The 25,305-nt window shown below is 51.8% G+C and overlaps 1 protein-coding gene across 5 annotated transcripts; it reads right to left on the bottom strand.

The window, feature by feature from the left end:
• Positions 1–247: 247 nt before the first annotated feature.
• CIPC (CLOCK interacting pacemaker) lies at positions 248–24,691 on the bottom strand. 5 transcript variants are annotated; one of them, XM_083455535.1, is made up of 5 exons: positions 24,595–24,691; positions 22,133–22,274; positions 4,874–5,093; positions 2,092–2,273; positions 248–1,914 (listed from the first exon to the last, which is right to left on the bottom strand). In XM_083455535.1, the coding sequence occupies exons 3-5, from the start codon at positions 5,070–5,072 to the stop codon at positions 1,036–1,038; spliced, it is 1,260 nt and encodes a 419-aa protein (XP_083311661.1). In that variant the 5' UTR covers positions 5,073–5,093; positions 22,133–22,274; positions 24,595–24,691; the 3' UTR covers positions 248–1,035. The 5 variants fall into 5 exon arrangements, with proteins under 5 accessions (XP_083311661.1, XP_083311659.1, XP_083311660.1 ...); XM_083455533.1 differs by lacking the exons at positions 22,133–22,274; positions 24,595–24,691 and adding an exon at positions 13,873–14,552 and having other exon boundaries at positions 4,874–5,085; XM_083455534.1 differs by lacking the exons at positions 22,133–22,274; positions 24,595–24,691 and adding an exon at positions 13,911–14,551.
• Positions 24,692–25,305: the final 614 nt, after the last annotated feature.

A 25,305-nucleotide genomic window follows, 5' to 3' on the forward strand; every position in this document is an offset into this window, starting at 1 on the left:
GGCGTCAAACAAATGAAGGTGAAGACAGAAATGGAAATAGTCCCCATTTGTTTTCTTTGCCACATCCACTGGCAAAGGGAGAGGGAAGAAATCCAGCGTCTTACCCTCCGGCCATCCCATTTCACTAGAGAGACTGCCAGGCTTCCAAGGGTCCTGACCTAGAAGAAAGCCCCCAAAGGGGCAAACTCTTTCTCACCACAAACAGCAATGGACCTTTTACAGTTAATAACACACCAGATTATCATCATCACCATCATCATTTCTTTATTATTATTATTGGACCATCTTCTGTCGGCAGTGGAGCAAAACAAGCTTTTAGTGAGGCAGAACTCCTAACGGGGCAGAATGTCGCTCGCTAGACCCTTCAGTCTGAGCATCATTGAATCGCTTCCCCCAAAACCAGAAAATGGGTGAGCGGAGGCTATTCTGCCAAGACGGAAACAGACTCCTTCTGTAGCAAAGGAGCAACTTAGTGGGCAGGAGAGAGTGCTCCTTACCAGGGAGGCATGAGTTAAAATACAACACTTCCTTAGACGGGCCTTGGCCACATTGCTCTCCCCATCTTCCTCTCAGGGCTGGCTGTTTCAAATATTAAAACATTTGCTGCTCCGAAATCCCAGCTGAGAGCAAATGGGATGAATCGAGACAAAAGCAGCAGCTGCACCTTTCGTGCCGGCTGCCCAAGGCCTCGCCCGGTCGGCCTCCAGGAACACAATTCCTCTGCTATTTCAATCCTAAACTGGACCAACAGAGCCCAGCCCAACCCAATTCCCCATGCTGAGATTATCGGAGCCCAAAGATTATCTCAGGAACCCTCCACAAGCACACGGCAGGCTTCAACAGCCAACAAACCCACTGAAAGGTCAGCAGTCCAGTCAGGAGGGGCCTAATCCGGCCTTCCACGCTGGCCTCCTCAGCCTCACCAACGACAAGAGGCTGGGGTTGCTGAGGGCTTGGTGGCCACGTCACAAATTCTTGCGAAGAGGTTTTCTTCCGGAGCAACACCCTTCAGCCCAGGGCATGATGGCAGAGGAGCTAAGGCAGCGCCACGTGCTCTGAAGTGTCCGGTGTGGGCGACAGGCTCATGGGCGAGCTGGGCAGGGGCTCCCCGGCGGTCTCCGTGCTGGGGCCTGTGGGCTCGGCGGCCGGCCTCTGCTGCCACGCCCGTGTGTAAGATGAGCTGGCTCCCTTTTTGGCCCAGTAGCTGGCAGAGCGGTCCATGGCCTCCTGGAGGCGGGCCCAGGCATGGAAGTCATTGCTCTGGACGGCCTCGCACAGGAGCTGGGCGTGCTTTCGCAGCTCGGCCAGCTCCCACTGGGTCCTGTTGTTCTGCCGGATCAGCTCCTTGGTCCTCAACGTGATGCCCAGCAGGCCTGACTTCCTCAGGACCTCCACCGTGTTGTGGAAGCGGCGCTGCTTCCCCGAGCTGCTGCAGCCCAGCTTTTTGGAGGCTCTGGAGATCATCCTGCCCTCAGCCGAGTCCAGCCCCGTGGAGGAGGACACCGTGTTCTGGGAAAGCACCTCTGGGCCGAGGAGCTGGCCGGAGGAAGCGGCGGGAGCTTCCTTGCGCTGCTTCTCCCTGCCGGCTTTCGGGGTGGCAGCTTCGGAAGACGACACCCAGGCCTCCTCCAGGCAGAAGCGTTTGTTCTTGCTGGCGCCTCCTGCCGGGGTGGACCCTCCCATGCCCTTGGCCTGCGGGTCGCAGCCCGGGTGAGGAGCGATTTTGGGGTAGGTGCTGAGGATGGGGAGGTAGGCAGCCTCCTTGGTGGGAGACTTCTGGCCGGGAAGCAGCGGCTTCAAGGGTCCGGATGGCGGCTGGATGAAGAGAACATGGGTAGGAGAGCCCTGAGTGCTGCTGAGAGGGTGCTGGCCGTTCCAGGCTAAGAGCTGGGTGGCGGGGGACGCTGCGTGGGGCTGAGAGGAGGAAGAGCAGAGAACAGAAAGTCAGAAAAGAAGGCCACTGGGTAGATGAAACTCCGTCCCTCCCCATAATCCACAGGGGGCTCCCTTGACTTGCACACCCCTCGGGGCAGGGACCTTCCCTCCTGTACTTTGCAAAGTGGACCACGGCAATGAGCGAAAAGGGGCTACCTGTTTGAGGATAACGTTTTTGACAATGTAAACGGGGGTGAGGCCAGGGAAGGCGCCGCCCGCAAGCCCCCCGTGCCCTTTCTGCGCCGCCCGCTGCAACGTGCCCCCCTGGCGCGATGGGTAGGCAGGCTGGTCCTCTGCGTCTGTCTGCTCCACGGCGCTCAGGTGCTCCGAGCTCTCGTCTGCCAAAGAGGGATGGGGGAGAGGAGGGGTTAAGGCAGTCAGGAAGGGAAAAGCAGGACAATCATTAAACCCTCAGCAGCAGCCAGCAGCCCTTCCTCATTCCCTCCCCCAGGAGCCCCTGACCTCTGCCTGCTGAGAAGCACCTGCGTTAACCCCCAAGGAGGGAGAACGGAGGACGGCTTTGCCAGAGATTAGACGGGTGCCTCTCCTCAGATCTAAACCAGGCAGAAACGTATCTGAGAACCAGTGTGGTGCAGTGGTTAGAGTGCCGGACTAGGACCTGAGAGACCAGGGTTCGAATCCCCACTCAGCCAGGAAGCCTTGGGCCAGTCACTGCCTCTTAGCCTAAACCACCTCGCAGGGTTGTTGTTGTGGGGACTGAATGGGGAACCATGTGCACCACTCTGGGCTCCTCGGTGGGGAAGATGCGATGTAAATGTAAGAAATAAATAAAGTAAAATCCAGTGCTACATTATACAGGGGTACCTCAGGTTACATACACTTCAGGTTACATGCGCTTCAGGTTACAGACTCCGCTAACCCAGAAATAGTGCTTCAGGTTAAGAACTTTGCTTCAGGATGAGAACAGAAATCGTGCTCCAGCAGCAGCAGGAGGCCCCATTAGCTAAAGTGGTGCTTCAGGTTAAGAGAAGTTTCAGGTTAAGAACGGACCTCCGGAACAAATTAAGTACTTAACCCAAGGTACCACTGTAAAGGGAGTCGACAGACCGGAATGCCAAATATAAGACTTTGACCGTTCACATCCTCATCTCCATTTACCCAGGTGGGATTGCTCTGACTTAAGGAGACTGCCAATCTAGGAGCGTCTTAAGTATGAAACTCTCTTGTGAGCAGAGGTTATCCCTACAAACATTGTTACACCAGCCTCTGAGACTGGAAAGAACCGCTCTTCTTAGCAATGCACCAAGCTGCAAAAGGAAACCTGTGATTTGCTCAACAACCTAGTTGACCCACAAGATGTGCATTTTATAAAAAAAAAAACTTCAACCAGTTGTAGCTGCACTTGTGTGGTTTATGCAAAACGTTGGTCAGACAACACAAGCTTTGGAAAGGGTGCAACACAGGAGACCCGTGAATAGAACCCATAATTGCAGCTCATGGTGCTTGGTGTCACGACTTTGAAATCAATCTCTGAAGTCGCTTGCTCTCTCTTTTTCTCGACAGCGGCACCTTCTCAGGTTGGTGTTGCAGGATGACAAGGAAATCCTTCGCCCCCTTCTCAAGTACAGTGGTACCTCGCAAGACGAAAGAGTTTTTCGTTTTCTAAGTTGCTTCGCAAGACGGATTTCCCTATGGGCTTGGTTCGCAAGACGAAACGTCTTGCGCCTTTTTTTTTTAAAACCGCCAATGCATTCCTATGGGAAACCGTCAATACACAGCGGTGCTTCGCAAGACGAAAAAACTCGTAGAACGAAAAAACTCGCAGAACGAACTAATTTCGTCTTGCGAGGCACCACTGTAAGTATCAGCTGATGTTAACATGAACTAACAATCCCCTCTCAAATTATTCAGCTTCCTCTCCTTAGAAGCAGGCCATCGCATAACCAAACCATATTTCCAGGGTGACATTCATTCCGGGGCCTGTCTCTGGCCGCCCTCTTTCTGCACGTGCTCAGGCTGAGATGTGCTGGTGGGAGCCACATACAAATGCAGCTTTGGAACTCCCTGCCTCATGAAATCAGGCAGGTGCCTTCACGGTGCTCTTTTTGATACCTGCTAAAAACCTTCTCACCTGGGCAAGCCTAACTAGATGAGAGTTCCAATCTGTTTTTACCGTTATTTTAACTTTTTGAAAAGTTATAAATTGTTGTTGCCATTTCTTTTTCTTGGTGACAGGTATACTGCTTTATCTTATCTTGTAAACCGCTTTAAGGTTTGTTTGTACGATATACGATATATTTATTGTCACTGTCCCATACAGAACAATGAAACTGGAAATCTACATAAAACATTCAAAAACCCCTAAAAACTCTGAAACCCCGTTTTAAAATACAATATACTATTGTTGCTGTTGTTGTTGTTTAGTCGTTTAGTCGTGTCTGACTCTTTATGACCCAATGGACCAGAGCACGCCAGGCACAATATACTATAGAGACTGCTTATGCTGCATTTAGAACCAGAATTGCATTTGTGTAGAAACTGTTTCTCAGGCGGCTAGTCCAAGTCTTTATAACCCTGGACCTTCTTCCGGAAGGCAGAAACTGAAAGAGATAATTTCCGGGGTGCATACTATCCTGCGCTATCTCTGTACCTTACAGCATAGATTTGATCTAAGGTGGGAAGAGTGCACCCAATTATTCTCTCTGCACTCTTTACAACCCTGTATTTACACTCTCAAGCGGTGTAAAAAAAATTATAAATAAAATAAATAAAACATGTCGGCCGAGGAAGATGCTGCCATGCTTGAGTAGCCAGTCTCTCTGCCTCCAGGCTGCAAGGAGCTAGACAAGGAGGCCTCTCGAATCCGAGAGCTAAGGTAGCAAGTGGGGAAACGGGCCTCATTTTCTGCTCACACTGGAGCCCCACAGTCCCGCTCTTAGCCTGACAGCAAGGGGGCAACCACTGGGAGGGTCTGTACCTGAAAATCCAGAGTCCTTCTCCCCTTCGCTCGCAGGAGGGCGAGGCCTCCTGCCAGAGCCTCTCGTCATTGTGGGTTTAGACTGCTCCGTGTGGCCCTCGGAGTCGGGGCTGCCTGCCTTCAGGGACCCAGGCAGGGCGGTCTTCTCCTTCCCAGGCTTAGAAGGGTGCGCAAGAGGAGAGGTCTTGTCCGAAGGCATGGCTGAGACTCTCCTGGGTTCCTGAGGGGCAGAGAGACAAAAGCAGGGTGTTAGTGGAACAGGAGAGACATCCTTGCCAACAAAGGTCCGTATAGAGAGACATCACCTTGCCAACAAAGGTCCGTATAGAGAGACATCACCTTGCCAACAAAGGTCCGTATAGTAAAAGCTATGATTTTCCCAGTAGTGATGTATGGAAGTGAGAGCTGGACCATAAAGAAGGCTGATCGCCGAAGAATTGACGCTTTTGAATTATGGTGCTGGAGGAGACTCTTGAGAGTCCCATGGACTGCAATAAGATCAAACGCATCCATTCTGAAGGAAATCAGCCCTGAGTGCTCCCAGGAAGGACAGATCCTGAAGCTGAGGCTCCAAGACTTTGGCCACCTCATGAGAAGAGAAGACTCCCTGGAAAAGACCCTGATGCTGGGAAAGATGGAGGGCACAAGGAGAAGGGGACGACAGAGGACGAGATGGTTAGACAGTGTTCTCGAAGCTACAAACATGAATCTGACCAAACTGCGGGTGGCAGTGGAAGACAGGAGTGCCTGGCGTGCTCTGGTCCAGGGGGTCACAAAGAGTCGGACACGACTGAATGACTAAACAACAGTGGAACAGGAGAACTTAGAATCGTAGAACTGTTGAGTTGGAAGGGACCCCGAGGGTCATCCAGTCCAAGCCCTGCCATGAATCCCTGACAGATGACCACCTGACCGCTGCTTAGAAACCTCCAAGGAAGTAGAGACCACAACCTCTCGAGGGAGTCTTTAAGGCAGGGGTCAGCAAACCTTTTCAGCAGGGGGCCAGTCCACTGTCCCTCAGACCTTGTAAGGGGGCGGACTATTTTTTTTTTGGGGGGGGGGGAGATGAACGAATTCCTATGCCCCACAAATAACCCAGAAGTGCATTTTAAATAAAAGGACACATTCTACTCATGTAAAAACACGCTGATTCCCGGACCGTCCGTGGGCTGGATTTAGAAGGCGACTGGGCCGGATCCGGCCCCCGGGCCTTAGTTTGCCTACCCATGCTTTACGGATCTGCAGATTCACTAACCGTGGGGAAACCACCAGGCTTATTCATTAAAGAAGAAGAAACTAGTCATACCTTGGGATAAATGTGCTTCAGGTGGAGCATTTTCAGGTTACGCTCCGCGGCGACCTGGAAGTAACGCACTCACCGCTTGCACATGCGCAGATGCTCAAAATGACATCACATGCATGCGTTGTAGCGGCGGATCGCAACTTGCGTAGTCATGGGTTACGTTCTACTTAGGATGCGAACGGGCTCCGGAACAGATCCCGTTCGCATCCAGAGGTACCACTGTAGGTTGGAAAACTTAAGAAGAACTATGATGCAGGATCAGGCCAAAGGGGGCCCATCTAGTCCAGCATCCTGTTCTCACAGTGGCCAATCAGATGCCCATTGTGGGAAGCCAGCAGGCAGAATCTGAGCACAAAAGTAACTCTCCCCTCCTGTGGTTTTCTGCAAGTGGTCTTCAGAGCAGAGCCACCCTAGCTAGTAGCCATCAATAGCCCTCTCCTCCTCCATGAATTTGTCCAGTCCTCTTTTAAAGTCATCTAGACTGGTGGCCACGGCTGCCTCCTGTGGCAGGGAGTTCCATAGTGTAACTTTGTGAGGAGGAGGAGGAGGAGGTCAATGCAGTGCTTGGCACTTAAAAGCTGGGAGCATGCATGTGCTCCCAGGACCAAACACTCCTCGAATCACAGAACGGTGTCGCCAGGAGGGAACTCAGGGGTCATCCAGCCCAACCCCTTTGCATGCAGAAGATTTGCACGATGGGGGAAGTGACCGTGCTGGATGCCTTTGGCTCCCCACGATTTCCCCCCTACTGACAGGTTTCATTTTGTACGGAGGAGCAAGCTGTCACGAAAGGCCTTCCAGAAACAGGGGTCCTCACTTCCTTCTCTGCTGTTTTGGGAGAAAGAGGTCAGAAGGAGAAATCAATAGCGGCTTCTGCTGCTGCTGCCAAGAAAGTGTGGCAGGAGGCGAAGGGGGGGGGGGAGTTCATTGATCTCCTTGCTTGCAGGCAGGCCAGAACAGGCTGAAACTGGGAGGGGGGAGAATTCAGATAAGCGTCAGGACTACACTAGACAAACAGACTTAGCATTTACTCATTATTCTTTCCTCCAAGGAACCCAATGCATTGAACTTTGTTCTCCATCCTGTAAACACCACAATCTTTATGCTCACAACAGTCCTGCGAGGTAAGCTGGCCTAAGAGGCAGGGAGGTGGTGCCTGGTGACCTCCAGGGATAAATGGAAGCAGCGTGGCATAGTGGCTAGGATGGCGGGAGTAGAGACCAGGGTTCAGATCCCCGACTCGGCCATATGCTCACCGGGATTGTCACTTGCTCTCGGCCGGACCTACCTCACAGGGTTGTCGCATTTGTGATGGTTTAAAGGGCAAGGGGGAGGAGAACCATGCAAATGGCAAGTAAATAATCCTGGCTCGCTTAATTGGTAGAGCATGAGACTCCTAATAATAATAATAATAATAATAATAATAATAATAATAATTTATTTATACCCCACCCATCTGGCTGGGCTTCCCCAGCCACTCTGGGCAGCTTTCAACACAATATTAAAAGACAGTAATGCATCAAACATTAAAAGCTTTCCTAAACAGGGCTGCCTTCAGATGTCCTCGAAACGTCTGGTACAGTGGTACTTCAGGTTACAGACTCCACTAACCCAGAAATAGTGCTTCAGGTTATGAAGTTTGCTTCGGGATGAGAACAGAAATCGTGCTCCAGCGGCACGGCAGCAGCAGGAGGCCCCATTAGCTAAAGTGGTGTTTCAGGTTAAGAACTGTTTCAGGTTAAGTACGGACCTCCGGAACGAATTAAGTACTTAACCTGAGGTACCACTGTAGTTGTTTTTCTCTTTGACATCTGGTGGGAGGGCGTTCCACAGGGCGGGTGCCACCACCGAGAAGGCCCTCTGCCTGGTTCCCTGCAACTTGGCTTCTCGCAGGGAGGGAACCGCCAGAAGGCCCTTGGAGCTGGACCTCAGTGTCCGGGCTGAACTGTGGGGGTGGAGACGCTCCTTCAGATATACTGGGCCTTTGAGGCCGTTTAGGGCTTTCAAAGTCAGCACCAACACTTTGAATTGTGCTCGGAAACGTACTGGGAGCCAGTGTAGGTCTTTCAAGACCCGGTGTTATGTGGTCTCGGCGGCCGCTCCCAGTCACCAGTCTAGCTGCCGCATTCTCAGGGCTGTGGGTTGGGCAAAATATTCCTGACTTGCAGGGGTTCCACGAGATGAACCTCATGCTCCCTTCCCACTCCACAACACGGTGACTCTTGAGGAGGCCCATGAGGTACTTGGCTGCAGCCTCGACTCCCTTTGCAGGATGAGCACAGCAACCTGGTTTTGGCAGGAGCACTCTATGCATGAGAATGTGCGTCGGTGCAAAGTCCCACCTTGCCAGCGCCAGCGAGGGAGGGACAGGGCGGCGGGGCACACGGCCCGCAATGTGTCTGCCTCCTCCTCCGCCTCTTGCCTTGCCATGTGCTTGAGGACACGCTGAAGGAAGGGCCAGGCGGCAGAAAACCAAAAGCAGGAGCAGGCTGCAGATTAGAAGCAGCTGCTCTGCTCTGCTCCTCCTGCACTGAAACAGGGAGGGCTAGCTATTACATAACAAGGAGGTGGCTGCTGCTGCTGCTGCTGCTCCAGAGCCTCACACCTAGCTGGGCGGATGCTTTCTGGGGCTTGGCCACACAGCCTCGCCTGGAAGGAAAGAGTAAACAAGCGTCTTGCTTGCGTAGGGAGCACGCAGCTGAGAACATGGGAAAGAGCCTGGCTGCTGGGTCAGGGCCCATCCTGCCCAGCGTCCTGGTCTCGCAGTGGCCAAACAACCTCAAGAAGTGGCAGGTCCAGGTAGACTGCCTCTGGACCGTGAAGCTCCATAAGAAGAGCCCGGCTGATGATCAGACTAGCGGCCCACCTAATCCAACGTCCTGTTCTTGCTGTGGCTGCCCGGATGCCCCTATTGGGAAACCTGCAAGCAGGATCCGGGCTCAAAAGGGAGTGCCACAGTTTCAATCGACGCAGGAGAATGTTCCTGGCTAGCAATGTGAAATGAAGGGTACCTCTGGGCCTTGGGGGGGGGGGTCATGGGCACATTTTAAATTTTCTTTTTCTTTTTAAAATATTTTCATTAAACAATTTCAACCTAACAAATTATCAGTCCAAATTATCAATTACATTATTTTCCCCCCTTCCCACCCACCCCTCCCACCCCACCCCGGACTTACCTCAGCTCCCCTCTCTGGTTTCTTTGCACATACAGTATTCTTCTCTCCATGCTATAAAATTGTACATATCCTTGCCTTATCTATCATGCGTTCAACTAATAAATTTGTGGGTGCTTATTCAAAACCTGCCAAGGAGTCCAGATCATTTTGTTGTCATTTTAAGTAATTTGTAAAAAGTTCCCATTCTTCCTTGAAGTCACAATTGTCTTCGTGTTATAAAGGTAAAGGGACCCCTGACCATTAGGACCCCTGACAATTAGGTCCAGTCATGGCCGACTCTGGGGTTGCCGCGCTCATCTCGCTTTACTGGGCAAGGGAGCCGGTGTACAGCTTCCGGGTCATGTGGCCAGCAGGACTAAGCCGCTTCTGGCGAGCCAGAGCAGCGCACGGAAACGCCGCTTACCTTCCCGCCGGAGCGGTACCTATTTATCTACTTGCACTGCACTTGACGTGCTTTTGAACTGCTAGGTTGGCAGGAGCAGGGACCGAGCAACGGGAGCTCACCCCGTCGCGGGGATTCGAACCGCCGACCTTCTGATCGGCAAGCCCTAGGCTCTGTGGTTTAACCCACAGCACCACCCACGTCCCTGCTTTGTGTTATAGACATGTGGAATTCTACAGCTGGAAGGGACCTCTGAGGGGCATCTAGTCCAGCCCCCTGCAATGCTAAAATCACAGCTAAAGCATCCGTGGCAGACAGCCCTCCAACCTCTGCTTAAAAACCTCCACGCTTCCAAGGTAGTCTGTCCCACTCTTACAGTTTTTACTAATGTTCCATCAGAATCTCCTTTCTGGACATTTTAATCCCTCGCTTCAGGTCCCGCCCTCCTGAGCCGCAGGAAACAAGCGTGATCCAAATTCCACGTGACAGCCCTTGAGATGCCTATCTTCTCTCCGTCTCCTCCTCCCCTACAGGGATCCAAAGGTGGCTATCATATATCTAAAGGATTGTCACATGCAAGACGGTTCCTAACACAATAGGGAACGTTGTTTCAGAGGACGCAGGAACATCCAGCGGCCACAAACACATGCAAGCATTCACACATTCGGCACCTTTAAGAAGGGGATCTGTGCAGGTGAATGCGCAAGGGATCTTGCTCACAAGTTTTCCTTGCACACCTTAGAGAGGCAGTGCCGCATAGTGGTCAGAGCGCTGGACTCTTGACCTGGTAGGGACCAGGATTCAAATCCGACTCGGCCATGAATAATTTGTTTCAGCATTTTGTCTTTTGTACGCATAAATGTGTGGTTGTTTGCTTTCCTTGCTTTTACCTTTTTTAAAACTGGTTTGAGGTTTTTTTGTTTTGCTTTTAAAAATGTCAATCCGTGTATAAGCTTTATGGAACGAAGAATAAATAAATTAAGGCAAGTCACTGGGCGGCCCAGGGCCACCGTCCCTGCTTCCCAGTCTAACCTACCACACAGGGTTGTTGTGGGGAGAAAACCCATGTTTTACCACCTTGAGCTCCTTGTAGAAAAAAGGTGGGATAGAAACACAATCAATAAATAAAGAGAATGTCAGAGAGGAATCAGAAGAAGGGGAAGAAGACACTTCCCCACCGCAGATGGCGATTCATAGAATCACAGAACTGGGGAGGAGGGGTTGGAAGGGGACCCCCAACGGTCATCTAGTCCAACCCCCTGCCATACAGGAATCACAGGGTTCACGCTGGACTCGAGTTGCATGCAATCTTGGCACTGGTAGCCGGTAGGACAACTTTCCCCAGCGCACGTCAAAACTGCTTCTAAGTGGCACCTCTGTTAAATTTGCCTACATCCATCCAGCCCGCCCACCCTGCAGTGTTGCACCAATGCTTTATTACTAATTAATTAATTAATCCGTGTGGCCAAAGATACAACAACAATAAAACAACAACAACAAAAAGAAAGAAAGCATTGCACAGTTAAAATAACTATGCATTCTCTCAAATAAAAAATTGCTCTCCTGAAGGATTTCACTTTTCGAGCTCCTACAAAGTCCTACACCACTTAGGTCGAAGCTGCTTGAAATACCCTATTCCCACATAGGAACCTTGCCCAGGTTTGGGGATCTTTGCGGGAGGCCCTTCTCTCAGCCCCCGCACCTTCTCAGGTCCCCTTGGTGGGGATGCAGGATACGGCCTTCTCGGTGGTGGCTGCTCCCAGGCACCTTCCAAGAGAAGTTAGACCGGCTTCCGCCGGCAGGTGAAAACTCTTTTATTTCAAGAGGCCTTTGGGAATGGACTGGTTTGAGTGAAAGGGCTGTTTTTCGGGTGGCTTTTAGAAGACACCTGAAGGCAGCCCTGTTCAGTTATTAAGGGTTGATGTTTCAGCGTGTTTTTAATATTTTGTTGGGAGCTGCCCAACCCAGTCAGATGGGCAGATTATTATTATTATTATTATTATTATTATTATTATTATTATTATTTCTTGCAATTATATTTTCATAGAATTGGAAAGGGGCCCCAAGGGCCATCTAGTCCAACCCCCTGCAATGCCACTTCCATATATTTTATATGTGCATATTACAGTATTTATATATTAAACACAGAGTTTTAATTGCACTAATGTTTAATTGGGTTTTTAAAATGATTTTTATTCTATCTCTATGTTTTTAGCTCCTCTTATTTTATACGTAAGCCGCCTTGAGTCCCTGTCAGGGTGAAAAGCAAGGTAGGTAGGTAGGTAGGTAGGTAGATATAAATAAATAATAAAATAAAATAAAATAAAAAAGGAGGAAAGTGAATAATCAAGTACCCTGTAAGCTGGGAGAATTAAATCTTTGAGCAAGGCTGCCCTTAAGTCCTTGTGGATTGAGGCAGCCCTGTTTAGGGAAGTTTTGAATGACTGGCGTTTTAACATATATTTTTATTATTATTTTTAGTTACAACTTTGTAACATGCAGAAAACAGCAGTCTCAGAGAAACCAAAGACTGGAACTGAGGGAAGTGGGGGGGGGGAGGGAGGAAAAATGGGGGGGGGGAACAAGGATGATATGTTTTTGGATAATATGTCTTGTTTGAAATTTTAATTAAAAAAAACTTTTTAAAAAGTATTTTTTATTCTTTTGTTGGAAGCCACCCAGAGTGGCTGGGGAAACCCAGCCAGATGGGGCGGGTAAAAATAATAAATTATTACCATTATTATTATTATTCAAACAACTACGTCCTCAGGCACTTATTCCCCCCCTTTCCTGCAGAATTCAACCACGATATGGGTTTTTTCTCAAGCGTGCTCCTTCCTCCTCCAGTCCACATGCTTCCTCATGCCACACGCAGCAGCCAAGGGTTCCTCGCCAGCCACAGTCAGCTGGCCAGCCATGTGCTTTTGTTTACACCCCGCCCAGACTGGGGGGGGGGGGCAGGAGAGAGGCAGGCTCAATTACTACGTTTCCCGAGCAGAGCCAAAGATTACGCAATGGTGTACAGCGTGTTCCCAGCACACGGAGACCCACACGCACCTCGCGTATAGGCATGCGTCCCTGTCCCCACCCCCCACCGCCTTCCTTGGGGGAAGGGAGGGAGGCTGCACTCTGTGGGGCTCAGCCTCTGCCCCACCCCTGCCACGGTTATAATTTTATGGATCCGGCCAGGGTGGAGGCGTGTCGCAGAACTGCAGAGCTGGGAAGGGACCATCACTTTCCCCTTTTTTCTTGCGAGGAATCCTATTCGGAATAAGGGAATTTCCCTTTAAGAAAGGGGAAAGTTGGCAGCTATGGAAGGGCCCCCCAGGAGTCATCTAGTCCAACCCCTTTGCAATGCAGGAAAGCGGCAGCTGATGTAGGCAGGTGTGTGCGCTCAGGTTGTTCCCTGCAGGGCAGGCGGAAAGCCTGGTCCAAAACCACCTCCCAGACGGGTTCCGCCTCTTCTACCTTGCACCCCCCCACCACCACCTTCAAAAGCAAAATTCACCCGCTGCCCACATGCCAAGGGTGTGCTCCCATACTCTCGGCCCCTGGGAACTGTGCCACAATTCCGGGACGCCAAGAACGAGGTGGCACCTAAATTGTGGGGATGGTGTATCAGGCAGGTGCACAGGAACTTGGCACGGAACCACCCCATTGTCCCTACCCGGAGCTTCCATACATCTCCAAGCTTCTAGGAGGAAAAAAAATCAGGAAAGGTAGTGCAGTGCAATGGTTAGAGCGCCGGAATAAGACAGGGTTCGAATCCCCCTACTCAGGCATGAAGCTCACTGGGTGTGACCATGTGGCCCTAGCCTACTCCACAGGGTTGTTGTTGTTGTGGGGTTTCAATGATGTGGGGGAGATGAATGGATGGGCTCCTAGGAGGTAATAAAAGCTGGCATAAAAATGCAAGGAATAAAAGAAAAAACCAGTGGGCGACGCAGGGGAGATCTGGGGGTCAGCCGGGAAGATGCGCTTGTCTGGGTGCCCCCCAAAAATCCCCAAAAGCCGCAGTGAGATGTCGAAGACGGAACGAGGCATGCCCACGATGCCAGCCGTACCCAAAGGTCCACCATTGATACATCGCAGCCCCACAAGCCGCCAGCCTCCCCTCCTTCGCTCGAGGGAGCCCCACATACCTGCTCGGCACTCACCCTTGTCCGAAATCCCTACCTCAAAGGCTTCCTGTCTCCATCATCTGTGGTGAGGGCTCAGCTCCCCTCTCCAGCCAAGCCGGGGAGAAAATAACCTTTCCGCCATAACTGGACGTGCGGGGAGGTGTCTAGGGGCAGGGCCGTCCGATCTGCCATGGGAAAGTTGTGGGAGAGGGGAGGGGAGAGAGGAGCCCCCCCCCCCTCTCATGCGTGCTTGCACATGGGGGGGGGGGGGAGGCAGAGACTCCGCTGTCTAAATATGGACACAGTTTAGAAGCGCGGCGTCACATGGAGCAGCACACACATGCGGCGCAGCTGGAGGAAGGGGAAGAGAGAGCACGCTCCATTCATCATCTTCTCCCCACGCACCCTTGCCACACCTCCCTCCCACCCAGGCAAGGGGAGCAGGAGGCGGGCAGAACTAAATCTGGATCAGGCATGAGGCACGGGCAGACAAAGGAAGAGTCCCCCTTCCCTCCCGACGGGGAAGGCGGACGCATCTTCCGGCTTTCGCTTCCGGTCCCAACAGTTTTGTGTTGTTCCAGGAGCACAAAATATAAAATAGTTCGGAAGACCCGGCATGGGTTTCTAAAAAACACAAGCACTGCCAAACAAGCTAGCTTCCTTGCTTCCTTCCTCTTTCTTTCCTTCCTTCCTGCCTTCCTTCCTCTTTCTTTCTTTCTTTCTTTCTTTCTTTCTTTCTTTCTTTCCTTCCTTCCTTCCTTCCTTCCCTTCCTTCCTTCACTCCTTTTCTTTCTTTCTTTCTTTCTTCCTTCCTTCCTTCCTTCCTTCCCTTCCTTCCTTCCTTCACTCCTTTTTTCTTTCTTCCTTCCTTCCTTCCTTCCTCTTCCTTCCTTCCTCTTTCTTTACTTCCTTCCTTCCTTCCTTCCTTCCTCCTTTCCTTTCCTTTCCTTTCCTTCCTTTCCTTTCTTTCTTTCTGACGGAGTCGCAAGCTTGTTGGAACAGGGGAATGCTGTGGAGGAGCTGTTCCCAGGGCGGAACAGACTCTCATGAGAGGTTTTGAGTCTCCTGCCTTGGAGGTTTTTAAGCAGAGATCAGGTAGCCACCTGTCATGGGTGCCTCAGCTGAGATTCCTGCATTGCAGGGGGTTAAGCTAGATGATCCATGGGGGGGCCCTTGCAACTCTGCAATTTGACAATTCTATGGGGAGGCACCAACGGGAAGTGAAACTCTCGATTCTCTCTCGGAAAAGCCACTGCCTGCCTCCAGGCAGAAACATCCTAACTTCTTCCATCAGGAAGCCAAGGAAGATTTGGAATGCAAAGCAAAGCCACGCTTCAGATTCTGGGGACAGAAAGGTGTGATCTGGAGGTACAGGATGCCAAGCCCGGGCCAAGCTTGCAGCCCCCAGACCGTACAGTAGTAATAATAATAATAATAATAATAATAATAATAATAATATTTATACCCCGCCCATCTGGCTGGGTTTCCCCAGCCACTTGGGCAGCTTCCAACAGAATATTAAAATTGTTGTTGTTGTTTAGTCGTTTAGTCTTGTCCAACTCTTCGTGACTCCATGGACTAGAGCACACCAGGCACGCCTGTCTTCCACTGCCTCCCGCAGTTTGGTCAAACTCATGCTGGTAGCTTCGAGAACACTGTCCAGCCATCTCGAGAACACTATCCAACCATACAAAACCTATTAAACATTAAAAGCTTCCCTAAACAAGGCTGCCTTCAGATGTCTTCTAAAAGTCTGGTAGTTGTTTGTCTCTTTGACATCTGGTGGGAGGGCGTTCCACAGGGCAGGCGCCACCACCGAGAAGGCCCTCTGCCTGGTTCCCTGTAACTTGGCTTCTCACAGCGAGGGAACCGCCAGAAGGCCCTCGGAGCTGGACCTCAGTGTCCGGGCAGAATGATGGGGGTGAACGTCGTTGTACCCGGAATTGCTGGAGCTGCATTTTTAACGCAGTGTTTTCCCACCCCACAACAACGTGGACAACTTTTCTGGGCTGGCCTTTCAACTTGTAAGAAGAGAAAGCACGTAGGGAACGGCACTTTGCCGCCCCGGACTATTCCTGGAGCAAGAAAGAGGATTTTGTCCTGCGAGAGCTTCTGTTAAGCTCGGTCAGCTCTGGGCCATTACCCCACCCCCACCCCAACCCCCAGCCTAAGCAGGTGTGTGGCTACTCTGCACCGAAAGAGGCACTGTAAGCAGCCAGTTGCTGCCAGCGATTCAGCAGGAACCCAAAATCCAGGGCGATGAAAAATGCAGCGCAGAAAAAACAAGCAAAGTCTAGCCCAGCCCATTATAATGAATCCCTCATGCAGCAATTTCCATTTGCAAAGCATTTTCCTTTAACCTGTATGGAACATCATGACGCATTTCTATAATTCACAAAAAGGAAACTGAGGCTGATGGATGCAGCAATGACCGGGGTCACAAAACCCAAACCACAGCAGAGGGAGAATCTGAACCCACATCTCACAAGAACTGCAAAAAAAAAGGGCAAATTCAAAAAAGAGCAACACTCCTGGGTCATCCATGCAGATCAGTAAGCTAAAGGAAAAGGTGATGGTGATGCAAATTGCGGCCTAGGGACCGCCTCTCCTGGTATGCCCCGCGGGGGACCTTAAGGTCCACAAATGACAACATTTTGGAGGTCCCAGGTCGCAAGGTGGTTAGACTGGTCTCAATTAGGGCCAGGGCCTTTTCAGTACTGGCCCCGACTTGGTGGAACGCTCTGTCACAAGAGACTAGGGCCCTGCGGGACTTGACATCTTTCCGCAGAGCCTGCAAGACAGAGCTGTTCCGCCTGGCCTTTGGTCAGGACGCAGCCTGACCCTTATGCTTCCCTCCCCTTATGGTTTTGATCTATGGGCTACTTTTAAAACGAGGCTGCATTTTAAATTGCATTTTAACCTGTATTTCAAATTGGGTTTTTTTTTCTTATTATGTTTTTACTGTAATTTTACAGGTGTTAGCCGCCCTGAGCCCGGCTCTGGCTGGGGAGGGCGGGTTATAAATAATAATAATAATTATTATTATTAAATATCAAATAAAGGTAAAGGGACCCCTGACCATTAGGTCCAGTTGTGGCTGACTCTGGGGTTACAACGCTCATCTCACTTTATTGGCCAAGGGTAAAAAGGTAAAGGTACCCCTGCCCGTACGGGCCAGTCTTGCCAGACTCTAGGGTTGTGCGCCCATCTCACTTAAGAGGCCGGGGGCCAGCGCTGTCCGGAGACACTTCCGGGTCACGTGGCCAGCGTGACAAAGCTGCATCTGGCGAGCCAGCACAGCACACGGAAACGCCGTTTACCTTCCCGCCAGTAAGCGGTCCCTATTTATCTACCCGAGAGTGCTTTCAAACTGCTAGGTTGGCAGGCGCTGGGACCGAACAACGGGAGCGCACCCCGCCGCAGGGATTCGAACCGCCGACCTTTCGATCGGCAAGTCCTAGGCACTGAGGCTTTTACCCACAGCGCCACCCGCGTCGGCCGAGGGAGCCAATATCGAATACCCCATCTTAATAGAGTCCTTGAAGCAGAGGAATGGTGGCACCTCAAGCAGAGAGCTTTCTACTCAGCAGAGGCCTTTCGCACATGCACTTGCCAAGTCACCAAACAGTTGCCCCAAAGCGAAACCCACAAGCAGGATCCGACCACAAGAGCAAATCTCCCCTCCTGTGGTTTCCAGCAACTGGGATTCAGAAGCAGCACTGCCTCTGACTGTGAAGCACAGAGCAAAGCCGTTGTGGCTAGTAGCCACCAATAGCCCTCTCCTCCTCCATGAATTTGTCCAATCGTCTTTTAAAGCCATCTAGGCTGGGAGCCACGGCTGCCTCCTGTGGGAGGGAGTTCCACAGATTAACTATGCAATGTGCAAGGACTTCCTTTTCTTTTACCTGTCCTGAATGTGCCACGTCTTAACTAAACATGGCAAATGGCGTTGAGGACGGAGGGCTGCCAAACCCGGCGATGAGCCGGTGATGGAGCAGGTGACAACAGCCTCTTGCGACGAACTTCTTATTCCGCCCGACGACAAACATCTGTGGCCTTGCACCCAAAAGACCTCACCGCGAGAAAGGGAGAAGAGCCACGCAGGGCCATACCAATCGCACAAAGCGGCAACTCAGAATCATGGAATCATAGATTTGCAGAGTTGAAAGGGACCCCAGCGGTCATCTAGTCCAACCCCCTGCATGGCCGAAAAGGATTGGAGCATTTGGGGTGGGGGACCCTCGTACGCATCGGGGAAAAGAGCCAACTTACAGAGGCATAAAGCTAGCTGTGCTGTTAATCAGGGCCTTGACCAATCTGGCATGGAAATCATTTTGACGGCCCTTTGAGGACACCACAGATACTGCCTGTTTGCAGCAGGCTAAGCAGGGAAATTTAAAATAGTCCTGGAGTCAACATGAGAGCTGCCTGTCTGGTTCCCAGAACTTTCTCCAGCCTCCTTCTGCTTGCCCGGGGCTCGTCCCTGCCCAAAAGCTGTCTTCTGGTTCAACTGGTTCCACTAAATAGGACCCACATGACGCAACCCTGGTTATGAGTGCGAGATCAGACACGGCAGAAGCGGCTAGAAGAGGCAGTCCTGGGCTACTGGCCCACATGCAGAGCTGGGGAAACAAGACACGGTCTGATGAATGGCTCTGCATTTGGGAAGGAAAGCTCAGGGCTTCCACCAGCCCCACACGCTAAGGAAGGGCGTGGATCCTTCTATTTCGACGGGGAGGGGGGTGCTCGGGGATTGGCCATGATCCGTGCACACTCCAAAACTAAGGCGCCTGCAAAGAGAAGCGTCAACTTGCACATGTGAACTGGGCAGCGCGGGTGCGACCTCACATCACCCTGAATACACACTGAGCAGATTCCCCACATTCAAAGGTAAAGGAATCAAGGGGTACACATCACCCCTTGGCAGAAGCTACAATTCCCATCCTGGTGAACTGGCTGGGGCTGATGGGAGTAAGTGCCTGGAGGGCACCAGGTGGGCAAAGGCTGGTGTAGGCACAACATACATAAACACATGCAAATAATAATAATAATAAATTTTATTTATATCCCACCCTCCCCAGCCAAAGCCAGGCTCAGGGCGGCTAACAACCCTAAAATAGTGCAACATTATAATAACATTATAAAAATTAATTAAAATCAAAATTGATGGCAACCATAAACTAAAGTTTTGTAAAGATTGGTAAAGGAGGGAGTCAGGCTGCACCCTGACCAAAGGCCTGGTGGAACAGCTCTGTCTTGCAGGCCCTGCGGAAAGATGTCAAGTCCTGCAGGGCCCTTGTCTCTTGGGACAGAGCGTTCCACCAGGTTGGAGCCGCAGCCGAAAAAGCCCTGGCTCTAGTTGAGGCCAGTCTAACCTCTCTGTGGCCTGGGACCTTCAAGATGTTTTTATTTGAAGACCGTAAGGTCCTCCGTGGGACATACCAGGAGAGGCGGTCCCGTAGGTACGAGGGTCCTAGGCCGTATAGGGCTTTGAAGGTTAAAACCAGCACCTTAAACCTGATCCTGTACTCCACCGGGAGCCAGTGAAGACCTAGGACACAAAATACAACAGGTCTGATCCCATACTGTCAATGACACTAAGCTCAGCAATATTCACAGGGCGCCTGTTGATTTCTTGCAACCAAGCCTTAAAGGTGTACGTAGGACAATCGGGTTGCTTGTGGCATGCGCAACTTGTGTCCCATGTTTGTCTTCCTGCCTAAGAACGTGCAAAACCGCACCTGCAGCAAGTGCAACCTGGCTGCCTTCCTGGAAAAGAAGGTAGAGCGACTTCAGTCCCACCTATTCACACTTCGAGCCACCGGGCAAGATGACGAAATTCTCACTAGACAGGAATGGACTGACCTGGAAAAGAGAGGCAGGTGGGGTGCCCCTAGGGAGAAAGATCGCCCAACCCTGGAGGAATGTGACCCAAAAAGGCAAAATTGTCTGGAGCCTTGTTGTGTCTCTGGAACTACAAAACTGATTCCATGCCCTCACCTCGGACACCGGTTTTCAGCCAGAAGAAAGCAAGTACAGTAGTTTCAAACCCCAGAACAAACAAAAGTTACAGTTCCTGCTGCTCCTCAGAAAAAGGAAGAGGCATGCAGTGCTGGCAGGTGACTCCCTGCTGAGGGGGAGAGAGGCAGCAGCGTGCCGAGGAAGGACTAGTGATTTCAGCTGTGTCTATACTAATGCACAGTGTATGGGAAACAAGCAAGACAAATTTGATCACTTACAACAGGTTGGCAAATATGACCTAACAGACAGTACTGAAACCTGGTAGGATAAGACTAATGACTGGAATGTAGGAATTGAGGTGATCAAAAGAAATAGATCAAAAGGAAGGGAGGAAGAGGAGCATTATATGTAAAGAATGTCTACACTTGTGAAGAAATCCATGACCTGGAGCATGAAAAACAGATTGAGAGTATATGGGTAAAAAGTATAGGAGAAAGAATCAACACTGATCTTACTGTGGGCGTCTGATATAGATGATGCCTAACTAGAACAGGTTACCAAACAAAGATATTGTAGTCATAGGAGACTTTGACTACCCCGATATATGCTGGAATGCAAACTCTGCCAAGAATGTAATATCCAACCAATTCCTCCATTGCCTCGCTGACAATTTCATTTCCCAGAAGGTAGAAGCAGCAACAAGGGGGTCATCTATCTTGGACCTGGTCCTCACCAACATAGAGGAACCGATCAACGAGGTGGAAGCACTGGGAACCTTGGAAGGAAGTGATCGTGTTTTCTTGGGTTTCATTACACACAAGCAAGGGAACAATGAGTGTAGTCAGGCACGCACTCTGCACTTTCAGAAGGCTCATTTCCAAAAGCTTAAGGACAGGGGTACCAGCATGAATAAAATGGGGAGGGGCAGTTAAGCAGCTGAGGGGATGCAGGTGACACCAGACTTGGGGGGGGGGGGTAGCTAATGCCACAGACGACAGAATCAGAATTCAAAATGACCTTCACAGATTGGAGAACTTACAAAATGAGTTTCAGTAGAGACAAGAGTGAAATTCTGCACTTAGGCAAGAACAACCAGATGCACAAATATAAGATGGGGGATACCTGGCTGTCAGGGACCCGCCATCGGAGCTGGAGGCGGAGAGAAGGCTCCAGAGGGATGCCGGAGAAGGTCCCAGTAGGGAGAGAAGCAGCCCATCCGCTGGGGAAGGAAATCAGCGTAACACCAGTGGAGAAGGGGGGCAGATGGGGGAATCGGAGAGGTGGCTCCAGGACTCCTCGCCGGAGACCAGCGGAGAGAGTACGGGTACTCCGCTGCCCACACCCACTTTGCGCAGACTTCCGCGCAGGCAGAGTAGGAGGAGACTGGGCGTCAAACAGCTTTTATGCTGGAAAAGATTCAAGAAACGCCGACTGACGGATTCTGCCAGCGACTGAGGCAGCCATGGAACTTGAGGCTGTCCAGACAGAAAGGGTTCAACCAGGTAACCTAGCTAGGAGTGGCGGCAACTTACGCACGAGCAACCCCTAGTACCATTACACTGGCTTATTAGCAGCACATGTGGAAAGTATCTAGGGGTCTTGGTGGACCAGCAGTTAAACATAAGTCAACCGTGTGATGCAGCAGCAAAAGAAGCTAATGCTATTCTAGGCTGCATCAACAGAAGTTTAGTGTCCAGATCAAGGGAAGTAATAAAGGTAAAGGGACCCCTGACCATTAGGTCCAGTCGTGACCGACCCTGGGGTTGTGGCGCTCATCTCGCTTTACTGGCCGAGGGAGCCGGCGTACAGCATGACTGAGCCGCTTCTGGCGAACCAGAGCAGCGCACGGAAATGCCGTTTACCTTCCCGCCGGAACGGTACCTATTTATCTATTTGTACTTTGACATGCTAGGTTGGCAGGAGCAGGGACGGGGCATTGGGAGCTCACCCCCCGTTGCGGGAATTCGAACTGCCGACCTTCTGACTGGCAAGTCCTAGGCTCTGTGGTTTAACCCACAGCGCCACCCGCGTAAGGGAAGTAATAGTCCCAGTCTATTCTGCCTTGGTCAGACCACACCTGGAATACTGTGTTCAATTCTGGGCGCCACAATTTAAGAAGGATGTTGACAAGGTAGAATGTGGGCAGAGGAGGGCAACCAAGATGCTAAAGGGTCTGGAAAGCAAGCCTGATGAGGAATGGTTGAAGGAGCTGGGTATGTTTAGCCTGGAGAAGAGACTGAGAGAAGAAACGAGAGCCATCTTCAAATATCCCCTCATGTTGCAAGGGAGTCCATTCCACAGCTGAACAACTCTTACCCTCAAAAAGCTCTTCTTGATGTTTAGACGGAATCTCCTTTCTTGCAATCTGAATTCACTGGTCCAGGACTCTGGAGCAGCAGGAAACAAGACCTGGAAGGGTCCTGGGTTTCAGACAGGGAGGCAGGAGAGCACAGCCACCCTGGGACAAGGACAGCAGACGTTTAGCTGAAACACCTACATTGCAGCGGGTTGGGCTAGATGACCCCTTGGAGTCCCTTCCAACTCTACAATTTTATAGGGTGTTTTTAAAATCCACGATTCCTGCTTCCGCCCACCACCACAGAGGATTCTTTGCAATAGGTGCCCTCACCTGCCCCTCCCTTAAGAGGTTCCCCCCAGTCCTGAGCCCCAAAGCAGACACTTCTCCCAGGGTTATAACCAGGAACAACCACAGAGACCACCCACCCCTAAAAAACCCTCACAGAACACCACCATTCCCAGAGCACAGGGTGGGCAAGGGGGGCATTTAGCTGAACGGCAGTGGGGGCATCTGGGGTAGTAATAATAATAATAATGATAAATTTTATTCATACCCCGCCCTCCCCAGCCAAGACCAGGCTCACGGCGGCTAACAACCAATAATAAAAACAAGTTGATTTAAATACAATTTAAAAAAACAAGATTAAAATACAACATTAAAACATTAAAATGCAGCCTCTTCACAGGAGAAAGGACAAAGAAAGAGTGGAAGGGGATCAAGTTGATTCCAAGCCAAAGGCCAGGCGGAACAACTCTGTCTTACAGGCCCCGCAGAAAGAAATCAGATCCCGCAGGGCCCTGGTCTCAAGAGGCAGAGCGTTCCACCAGGCCGGGGCCAGTGTTGAGAAGACCCTGGCTCTGGTTGTGGCTAATCTGACTTCCTTAGGGCCCGGGACCTCTAGGGTGTTGCTGTTTATGGTCCAGATTCCAGGCATCACCAGCAGCATCTCAATCCAGGAAGGACGGGCAGAAGATGAATTTGAAGGGGGTCGTTTGGAAAACTGTTATTATTGGGGGCGGCAAGAGACCTAAGAGGGGATTTAACCCTGGCAACGGTCTGTCATCAGCGGTGCAAAGCCAGCAGCCCCCTTTTCTGCCCCACACTGGGAGCAGCAGGGGAGCAGGTGGACAGCTCATGGCACTCAAATGAAAAGGGGTTCCCTAGTCCTCATGGAGGAAGGCAAATCATAGAATCAAAAGGGTGGGAACTGGGGGGTCATCTAGTCCAACCCCCGGCGTTGCAGGAATCGTAACTGAAGAATCCCTGGTAGATGGCAGCCCAACCCCTGCCTAAAAACAGGCAAGGAAGGAAGGCCACCACCTTCGGAGGGAGTCCGTGGGGCTGCGGGGGGGGGGGGGCTGTCAAACCAGACCCTGTAGCTCTAGTCCTCACTGAGGATGGTGAAGAAGGGGCCGTCAAATCAGAACCTTTAACCTGGGGCGGTTCTAGTCCCCAATGAGGATGGCGAGAGGCTGTCAAATGAGGGCCCACAACATGGGGTGCTTGAAGGGGGAGCCTGTCTAATCAGACTCCATGACATGGGGTGCTTCTAGCCCTCATTGAGGATGCCGAAGGGGGGAGCATGTCAAATTAGGGACCATGACACAGGGACAGTTCTAGCCCCCATTGATGATGATGATGGGGGAGACTCTCTAATCATGGCCCATGACACGGGACAGTTCTAGTCCTCATTGAGGATCCTGAAGCAGGGAGCCTGTCAAATCGTGGCCCATGACACAGGACGGTTCTAGCCCTCGTTGAGGATCCCTAATCATGGCCCACGACATGGGGGTGCTTCTAGCCCTCATTGAGGATGCTGAAAGGGAGGGCCTGTCAAATTATGGCCCATGACTTGGGGGTGCTTCTAGCCTCGATTGAGGATCCTGAAGCAGGGAGCCTGTCAAATTATGGCCCATGACATAAGGACGGTTCTAGCCCTCATTGAGGATGCTGGAGGGGGGAGCATGTCAAATTAAGGCCCATGACATTGGGGTGCTTCTAGCATCGATTGAGGATCCTGAAGCAGGGAGCCTGTCAAATTATGGCCCATGACATAAAGACGGTTCTAGCCCTCATTGAGGATGCTGGAGGTGAGCTGTCAAATCAGGCCCTGCAACATGGGGGTGCTTCTAGCCCTCATTGAGGATCCTGAAGGGGGGAGCCTGTCAAATTACGGCCCATGACACAGGACGGTTCTAGCCCTCATTGAGGATGCTGGAGGTGAGCTGTCAAATCAGGCCCTGCAACATGGGGGTGCTTCTAGCCCTCATCGAGGATCCTGAAGGGGGGAGCATGTCAAATTAGGGCCCATGACACGGGACGGTTCTAGCCCTCATTGAGGATGCTGCAGGGAGGGGGCTGTGCAATGGTGGCCCAGGCGCGGGGGCGGTTCTCCACCCCCCTGCAAGGCGCCCTCTTCCCCCGCGCCCTCCCCGGAGCCGCGCACCCGAGGCGGAGATAGGGGGGGGGTGGTCTTTACCTGCGCCCTCCTGCCCGCTCTTCCTTCCTTCCCCGACACAAAGGTCGCGGCAGCAGCGGCGGCGGCGGCCGTAGCCCCGCCCCTCGGCTCTGAGCGGCGGCCCCGCCAGCCAATGGGCTAGGCCCTCGCCAGGCGCCCGGGTCGCCCGGGCGGCTCCGCCAGCCACGTGCGAGGCGAGGAGCCCGGTGCGCGGGCACGTGACGGGGCGGGGACAGGACGCGGAGACATGTGCGGGGGCGGGGCCGGGCGAGGAGGCACGTGCAGGAGGGCGAGCGGCGGCGGGGGGAGGGGTCTCGGCGGCGCCCCGTTCACGTGTACAGACCGTTCCGACGTTACGCGAGCGCCGACGCGTGGATTTCCCAGGCGAGGGGCGGCAGGCGTCGCCCAGCGACCACCCGCCGTAGCCTCAGGCTGCCCAGTGTCCTGCCCCGACCCCGCTCCGCGAACCTCCTTATAATCTTGCTAACTCATTCATAGAATCGTATACAGTACGTAGCTGGAAGGGACCCAACTGAAGGATCATAGAATCATAAGAGCTGGAAGAGACCCCAAGGGCCATCGAGTCCAACCCCCTGCCAAGCAGGAAACACCATCAGAGCACTCCTGACATATGGTTGTCAAGCCTCTGCTTAAAGACCTCCAAAGAAGGAGACTCCACCACACTCCTTGGCAGCAAATTCCACTGTCGAACAGCTCTTACTGTCAGGAAGT

The sequence above is a fragment of the Podarcis tiliguerta genome (genome assembly GCF_965153285.1).
Source record: "Podarcis tiliguerta genome assembly, chromosome: 8".
Classification (NCBI taxonomy): domain Eukaryota; kingdom Metazoa; phylum Chordata; class Lepidosauria; order Squamata; family Lacertidae; genus Podarcis; species Podarcis tiliguerta.